The sequence below is a fragment of the Haplochromis burtoni genome, unplaced genomic scaffold (assembly GCF_018398535.1).
Source record: "Haplochromis burtoni strain Fernald_Lab_line unplaced genomic scaffold, NCSU_Asbu1 Contig_294, whole genome shotgun sequence".
Lineage (NCBI taxonomy): Eukaryota > Metazoa > Chordata > Actinopteri > Cichliformes > Cichlidae > Haplochromis > Haplochromis burtoni.
This window is the reverse complement of record NW_024582655.1, coordinates 317957-326540: the sequence shown is the minus strand read 5'-3', so window position 1 is coordinate 326540 and position 8584 is coordinate 317957. Positions and strand designations below refer to the sequence as shown.

The 8584-nt window shown below is 42.4% G+C and overlaps 2 protein-coding genes across 2 annotated transcripts in view; both read left to right on the top strand.

Annotated features, from left to right (window-relative positions):
* Positions 1-4817, top strand: part of alyref (Aly/REF export factor) — a 14010-nt gene extending 9193 nt beyond the window's left edge. The window contains exons 7-9 of the mRNA XM_005940828.3: positions 3196-3394; positions 4191-4274; positions 4739-4817. The gene's annotated coding sequence lies outside the window, so the exon portion shown is untranslated. The remainder of the gene's footprint in view (positions 1-3195; positions 3395-4190; positions 4275-4738) is intronic.
* Positions 3202-7084, top strand: arhgdia (Rho GDP dissociation inhibitor (GDI) alpha). Its single transcript, XM_005940826.2, has 5 exons — positions 3202-3394; positions 4191-4274; positions 4739-4815; positions 4972-5035; positions 5302-7084. The coding sequence occupies exons 1-5, from the start codon at positions 3202-3204 to the stop codon at positions 5502-5504; spliced, it is 621 nt and encodes a 206-aa protein (XP_005940888.1). The 3' UTR covers positions 5505-7084.
* The last annotated feature ends 1500 nt before the right edge of the window (positions 7085-8584 follow it).

Here is an 8584-nt window from a genome sequence, read left to right as displayed (position 1 = left end):
CCCCCCCTCTTTAAAAATATGCTGAATCAACAATTTCACACTTGATTAAGATGGTAGCTTGAAGTGATGTAGCTGTCTGCCACACTTAGAACAGCCGTATCTATAATTTCTTGGTGCTTATGTTGGTAAATGTGGCTCGATGCACTGGAATAACTTCATCAGATGCCCTGCAGTTTTACAGTTCAGAAATGACCACCTGCATTTATTATGGTGATTGTATTTCACGTCAGTCTAGTCATTACCAGGCTTAGTATCATTAGAGACAAATTTGGAAACTGTTTCTTTGTGCACCATAATCATGTTTTTCTGGGAAAATGCTATCCAATCGTACACTGTATACAAAAGATGGACACACTGGCTTCCGTTTTCCAAGCATGAAAATGGAAGCAGGAAGTGTCTTAACCCTGCATGCTTACTTGTGCCAGCAATGCCATAATGCAAACCTGCTTTTCATGTGTTCTTAGTAAAGCTTCTTTATATAGAGCTCACAAAGCGCTGTACAACAATTAAAGCAATTAAACCATGTTCTGATTTTATGACCTGTCTTGATGATTTTATGATCTCAGTCTAGTTTTAGCTCTGGTTGAATAGAATAGAATCATTTTGTTGTATTTCGGCCCCCATTGGAGTCAAAAAAGGAGAGTAAAGCTTGGCGCGTCTCCGTTGCGATGTAAAAATTTGCGGTTTCAAAATGCCAACGGTGTAGAAGCTCAGTTCAAGGTTTGCTTTGTGACTTACCTAGTGGTTTAGAATCACTAACTGAATAGTATATAGTTATTAGATTCAGCCATACTTTCATCTTGGAGGTGAGGTACTGATCCAGTCAAAAAAAAAATTATACACTAACAGCTGAGATTTATGACAGAGAAGTTTTGACTTGAGATTTTCAGAATAGTTTCCAGTAGAGAAACATGCCAGTTCTCTGTGACTGAGCACTTCCTGCTGTGTGACGGTTTGGTATGCTGCAGTCACAATGCTGCTCGCTGCACAGCCGTCACAAGGAGTGCATTGAAAGTAGAGAAGAGGAAGCGAGAAAAACAACCTGTGCCTTGAAGAATGATATGACACATCACTGTGATATCTGGTCTGATTTTCTTCTCCGTCTCTCTCTCCCTGTCTTTTTGACCAGGAAACACTCACACAGCTGACAGGCCAAACCAGCAAGCTATTGGGATAAGAGGAATTTGCGCTTTTATGGGAGCATAGAGGCCCAATTTGGGGAAAACAAAAAAAACAAACTGTGCTGCATTCTCAGTTCCTGCTTGGCTAATGCCCAACTGTATATGGAGGCAAAATAGAGCAGAGCAGAGGGTTAGGCGGATCAACAAACCAGTTTTGTTTTTTTTCAACACTGTTCATTTGCTGAGTGTGATTTGCTGCGATGGGTGAGGTTGTGTCAGCTGTATTCTGCTGCCGAGGGTAACAACCTGTACTGAGCAGGTGAAACTGGCCTCGTAAGCTGTCGCCACTTAAGGGTTGTTTGTCTGGTGGGTTCTTGTGCGTTTGCTTTATCCGCATTTGTTAGCTCGCCTGTACCCGTTCATTGTGTCATTACCTCCCGGGTTAACCTGATTTGCAACAGTACAAAAGAAAAAGAAGCTGAGATGTTAGTCACTGCCTGCATCTTTGTAGCATGTGTAACTAAGAGTTTAAAGGAGAAGAAGTTGGTGCTCTAATCTTCCTCTTTCAGTTTAATGCAATACTGCACATTTTTGCACAGTTTAAAACAGTGATACGTGTGGCCCGTGTTGATGCATGGTTAAATTCAGCGCAGTACAGGAAGTTCTTTCAACATGCAAACACGCAGGATGAGACATTTGAGGGTGTAGCTGCTCGCTAGCTAGGAGGAATGTTCTGTTCATGGCAAGACAGGGCAACACCTGCAGATTAATAAATAATTGTCGCTGACCAGAAAGAGCTTTCTGCTGTGTTGCCTCATTATTTGACAGTAAGTAGTGTCACTTCTTCTAATTTTGTTAGAAGTTTAGAGTTGCTTTGAGATTCGCCTCAAAGGGCAAAGTGCATGAAAGCTGGTCTTTGTGTTTCCGTTGCAGGTCTCTGCCTTCTTGCTTTCTATGTGTGATAAATCAACTGCTTCAAGTCGATAAAGCACTGTATGACTGCGACTGTGGTTTGCACTGTACGTGAGGCTTCAGTGGTCGATAAGAGTAGAAAAGTGCTATCAGTTTGAGGACTGCAGGTTCTGTTCTCATCTTGTTGTGCTTGCAGAACAGACCTCACGCAAGTGTTACACAGTACCATCATCCAGCTGCATGTGTTGAACAGCACTGTGTAGGCTTTGCCCAGCATTTGTGCACCAGATGTTATAAATTGCATAACTAGAGCAGGTTTGTTGTCCAAGGTCTCATTGTGTTACTGTGCCTGCTCAGAATCACTGGCAATTAGCAGTAAGAGTGGTTGTGAGAGCACAGCTGGGTGTAAACGGCCACGCGTGCATTGCTGTTTTTTACTTGCTGTTGAGCCGGAGAGACTAGAACAGCATGGAACTCGGATAACCATCAGCTTCTTAGACCACCAACCTCTGCTGTATGTTATCGCTGCGACATCAGGGAAATTGGCTGGTCCGCCAAGTAGACTGCGAGGGTTAGTGTCACGTGTCTTGGCTCGTGTCTGCCAGGGTGTGTGCATATGTGCAAGTCTGTGTTGAGGTGTTGATTAAACAAAGGGGCTTTGGAAGTGGCTGGGCTCTTGTCAAAATAATGTGAAAGTTGCCCACAAGGCACAAAACTGGCTCATCTTTGGTTTATTTCAATATAGCTGACCTGTTGCCAGCTGCCTGTTAATGAAGAAAATAGTGCACACGAGCTCTGTGGATTGTTCCTCTTGTCACTCTGTTTGAACAGGGAAGTTGCTCTGAAGTGAAAGTTTTTGCAGAGCAGATGCCATTACTTTGTCTTTCAGCATGTGAACTATTAAAGCAGTAGAATAGGCTGTTTCTTCCTACATGACCTGCAGCTTTAGAGTGCTGCGCCCAGGTCAAAGTTTGTTATCCCTAGGATAATGAATCCCAGCAGCTGGAAGTCTTAAACAGCCCGTCGCTACTTCGCTTCGTAGCAAGAGTGAAAAGGAGAAGCAGTCTGTGGTGCGAACCTCTGTCGGTCAAAGTGTATTACTCTACTTTCCTGTCATCTAACCCTTCCTCTCTCTTCTGTCAATGTTTCCTGCTGCAATTAGCACACCATGGCAGAGCACGAGCCCACACCAGAGGAGCTGGCAGCGATCGCAGCAGCCAATGATGAGAGCGACTCTTCTGTCAACTACAAACCCCCTGCCCAGAAGAGCTTGAAGGAGATCCAGGAGCTGGACCAAGATGACGAGAGCCTGCGCAAGTACAAGGAGGCGCTGCTGGGAAACGCGGCTGCTGTAGTCGTTGGTGTGTTGATGTTAATTAACATACGTCAATAAGTTTAAATACGCGTTGATTTCAAGAAGAGTTGGAGTTTTTTTTTTTTTTTTTTTTCTTGTGGATTTAGCTTGTGCCTTTTTTTAATTTATGATTAAAACCTGTGTAGTGACGACATGACAAAAGCATGTTAAAGTCATTCTTTAATAAACCTGCCAACGTTGTTGCTCAACATGTTTGTCCTACCAATAGCACGGCGTATCACAAGGCCAGGAATTTGTTGTGGAAACAGTTAGAATATTGAAAACTGAGCTGATGAGTCAGAAACTAGTCATTAACAGCTCAGACAGACTCTTTCCTCTATTTTTGCCATGGAGTTATATTCTCAGCAAAGAAATCTGTTTAAAAATATACAGATTTACTGTCATACAGCATGCTGGTACTGTTGATCTGAAATCTTTGTTAGTTAAAAGGCTTTAAATGACTAATTTTAGCACAGTATTCATGAAAGTAGACCAACTCCACGTGTGCAAAGTAAAGCAAATCCTTTATGGATTACAATTTCAGTTCAAGAGCTTGAAAAGCAGAGATTGTTATGGCTTTTCTAACTCGCCAGATACGAGCGTTTAATGTTTTAGATAAATTTCACTGAAATTAAATGCAACGTAGAGTGTTCGAGTAGTTATATACACACAAATGGATGTGTGTGTACGTAACACCTCCCCTGAGCATTTTTCTGTTGTTTTATTCAAACTAATGAGATTTTCTATCTCCTGCTATACTGTGACGATGTTTTTAATTGCGTGACTTCTTCTTCTTGTCTTAGATCCCACTGTCCCCAACGTCCAGGTGACGAAGATGGTTCTGGTGTGCGATACGGCTCCAAACAATCTGGTCCTCGATCTGACTGGTAAGTAGAGCAGGTGTGTCCGTGCCGATTTTAGTTTAGAAACTAGAAATCTAAAATAAGTGAGCAGAAGTGAGGCTGGCATACAAGTCTCATTGTTGTGTTAATGGAAAGGTGTGTGTGTGTGTGGGGTGGGGGTCATAGGCCTGCTGGGTCATTAGTTCACTAATCGGTGTCGACTTGATTCCTATGTGTCCGCGTTAATGAGCCATTTCCTGAAACTTCAGCCCCCTCCAGCAGAGCAGAGGCTCACTTGTGACATTGTTCCCCCTGGTGGTCATTATTCTTACTACAGGGTGTTGAAACCCCAAAATCCACGGGAACTGTTTATCAGCCTGCTGTGTATTTTTTTTTTTTTTGTAATTATTATTATTATTATTATTTTTTGTTGTTGTTGTTGTTTTTATTTTTTTGTCAAAGTGGAAAGAATCTGACTCTTCTGTCCCTGCTGTGTTGCTTTCTGCCAGGGGACCTGGAAGGCTTCAGGAAGAACCCGTTTCCAATGAAGGAGGGAGTTGAGTACAGAATAAAGATCTGCTTCAAGGTGAGAGTCTGGTGTTTGTCACACTCGCCACTGCGCTCTGTTTACGTCGCAGTGTTGTTGTTACATCACTGCTGGAGATGTAACTGCAGTCTGCAGAGCACTATCATTATCGTCAGAGGCTTTTCAGAGGAATTTAACTCTTGTTGCCTTCTGCAGGTCAACAAAGAGATCGTGTCAGGCCTGAAGTACATGCAGCAAACTTTCAGGAAAGGAGTTAGAGGTGAGCCTGCTCAAATCATCTCACTCTGCTGTTTTTTGTTTTGTTTTTATAAAGCTGTACTGATTTTCCTAAACCTTGCCTCTCATACATGGTCACCATACAGTAATTATTAAAAAACAATGAAACTAAAACTATAACCATTTTCATATGATAAAAATCCATGCTGGAGCTAAACTGACTTAAAAACAAAAGGCAAAACAAAATAACTAGTGAGTCTGCCTCTTGATCCTAAAGTTCTCCTTTTTCTTTCCCTCTGTGATGTGCAGTTGACAAGTCTGATTACATGGTGGGCAGCTACGGCCCCAGACCAAGCGAGGAGTACGAGTTCCTCACCACAATGGAGGAAGCCCCAAAAGGGATGCTGGCCCGCGGCACCTACCATATCAAGTCCAAGTTCACCGATGACGACAAAAACGATCACCTGTCTTGGGAATGGAGCCTCGCTATCAAGAAGGATTGGAAGGACTGATTTTTTTTTTATTTTTTTTTCCCCCCCCTTCCCACACTCGCTCGCTGGTCCACCAATGTCTTCCTCTGCTTTGTTTCCGCTTTTCTTTTTTTCTTGCCATCATTCCCACCTCCCCCTGGATATTGGATTGTTTCAGTCTTTTGCTCTCTCCGTCCATCAGCTTGCTCACTCCTCTCCTGCGGTTCCATCTATTTTCCTTTTCTTCTAAATTCCAATCACTTCATCATTCCTCCCATAGCAACGCTGATTGATTTTTGTTTGCACCAGCCTTTATTACAAGAATGACATCTTAAAAAAAAACCCGGAGAAAGTAAATGGTGTTCATTATCCAGATTTTTGGTTACAGTTTGTTTATAAAAAAGGAAAGAAAAAAAAAAAAAAGCATCTGTTAACAAGCAAATTTGATTTCTATCACTTTTTTCCTTCCTTTCTTTTCTCTCTTTTTCACATTGTTTTGTACGATTACCACGATCTGCCTTGGAAAGAATTGTACAGGAAGCTAAAGTGCTGCGTGCACACGGTCGCTGTACGGTCACTGAGCAGTAATTGCTGGACACAAATCTTGGACACAGCCCGCCTAAAGCCTTTGAGCAGATTATTTGTAGTTGGGTCTTGTTAAATTATTTGGAATTCAGGCCACTTCTTTTTTCCAAATAGTCGAACAGCCAGCAAATTCTGCTGAGAGAAGAGGGAAAGCAGTTACCTCTAACCCCCTTGCATTCCCTCGCTTTAGCTGTGGCTGTTTTCTCTTTTTTTTTTTTTTTTTTTCCTGATCAGGGTATTTTGGCAGGTTTTGTTTTTGTTTTGTTTTTTAGCAGCCGTGTGGCCTTAACAAGTAAATAAAAAAAATAGACAGCCTAGTTGAGCCAGTTGCCTTCTTACTATTAAATATTATATTTGCCAGACCATCGTGTGAGCCTGTTTTAACAGATTTTGTATTATATTGACAGGGAATCAGGACAGAGGACATGCTAATCTCCTTGTTTCAGGGTGTCAATCATATCAGCTTTATTCGCCAACACCTTCATTTCAGTACTTTGTAGGTTTCTTCAAATCTAATAAATGAACTCTAAATCTAAGAGTCCGGGTTGTACTAATGGCTTTATGTCACCCAGTCTCCTCTTATGTTCCTGAGGACATCAATTCTAGCGCGTTACCTCAGTTCCCTATTGAGCCGAACACCGCAGAAAACTGTTAAACCGCTCACCTCGTATTGCTCAAGTTAAAGATTACCACTGCTGACTGTGCCTCCAGACTCTCCCGACCGGCCACGCGCCGCCTCTGCTGACTCAGCAGAGCTCAGAGTTGTCTATAATTGACTTATGAACCAGAATAGAGACGCGAGTCCTTTAACCAGACACTGATGGTTAACACATCCTGCCATATGAAAGTGTTTTTCCTTTCTTTTTTTTTTTTAAATACACTCCATAAGTATCCGAGTGAAGCCCGTCAAGCTTCGTTCAGCTCTCGTGCCGTGGACTGATGTTTTTCCTCTGTGGGTTGAGTGAGACTCGATGTGTGCTATTTGTATTACCCTACAGTTTACTGATCTGTGTTCACATTAAAGTGTTCAGACTGGGGGTGTGTGTGTGTGTGTGTGTGTGTGTCGTGTTTTATTCAGGGTTATTACCAAACAAACTTCCTTCATGAGCACTTTTGCAACTATTAGCAAAACAAAGAAGCACTCAGAGCTCAAACCTCTGCCAAGAAACTCGCTCTCTGGGCAGTATTTACTTGAAAGGTAATACTGCTGCATTTTGTATATATTCACTTTGTTGTCTTTGTTCTTTGTAAATGTACTTTAAGAGGTTTGTAGTGCAGTAAAAACAAGTGCCTAGGGCAGGCTTTTGTAATTACTGACATCATCCTGAGAATAATTACTAATTATTTATGTGGATTCATTATTTGTCTTGACAGTACTTTCTTTAAAAATCTAACAGATGTTGGGCTCAAGCTGAAAGAGAGGCAGATGTAAAATGCCAAAGTGAGGTCATAGGTCAAATGAGACATATTTGTATACAAATTGTGTTATTTAGACTCCCTGTTTACCAGTATCATTCCTAAATGTTAGCAGTACAGTGGGGCAAAAAAGTATTTAGTCAGCCACCGATTGTGCAAGTTCCCCCACCTAAAATGATGACAGAGGTCAGTAATTTGCACCAGAGGTACACTTCAACTGTGAGAGACAGAATGTGAAAAAAAAATCCATGAATCTCACATGGTAGGATTTGTAAAGAATTTATTCGTAAATTAGGGTGGAAAATAAGTATTTGGTCACCTCAAACAAGGAAAATCTCTGGCTCTCACAGACCTGTAACGTCTTCTGTAAGAAGCTTTTCTGTCCCCCACTCGTTACCTGTATGAATGGCACCTGTTTGAACTCATCATCTGTATAAAAGACACCTGTCCACAGCCTCAAACAGTCAGACTCCAAACTCCGCCATGGCCAAGACCAAAGAGCTTTCGAAGGACACCAGGAAAAGTATTGTAGACCTGCACCAGACTGGGAAGAGTGAATCTACAATAGGCAAGCAGCTTGGTGTGAAAAAATCAACTGTGGGAGCAATCATCAGAAAATGGAAGACATACAAGACCACTGATAATCTCCCTCGATCTGGGGCTCCACGCAAGATCTCATCCCGTGGGGTCAAAATGATCATGAGAACGGTGAGCAAAGATCCCAGAACCACACGGGGGGACCTGGTGAATGACCTGCAGAGAGCTGGGACCAAAGTAACAAAGGTCACCATCAGTAACACACTACAACGGCAGGGAATCAAATCCCGCAGTGCCAGACGTGTTCCGCTGCTGAAGCCAGTGCATGTCCAGGCCCGTCTGAAGTTTGCCAGAGAGCACATGGATGATACAGCAGAGGATTGGGAGAATGTCATGTGGTCAGATGAAACCAAAGTAGAACTTTTTGGTATAAACTCAACTCGTCGTGTTTGGAGGAAGAAGAATACTGAGTTGCATCCCAAGAACACCATACCTACTGTGAAGCATGGGGGTGGAAACATCATGCTATGGGGCTGTTTTTCTGCCAAGGGGACAGGACGACTGATCCGTGTTAAGGACAGAAT

Coding starts and splice junctions, on each gene's coding strand:
- arhgdia (XM_005940826.2), top strand. CDS start 3,202: ATGGCAGAGCACGAGCCCACACCAGAGGAGCTGGCAGCGATCGCAGCA. Junction 3,395..4,190: donor CGCGGCTGCTGTAGTCGTTG/GTGTGTTGATGT, acceptor TTCTTGTCTTAG/ATCCCACTGTCCCCAACGTC. Junction 5,036..5,301: donor TTTCAGGAAAGGAGTTAGAG/GTGAGCCTGCTC, acceptor TGTGATGTGCAG/TTGACAAGTCTGATTACATG.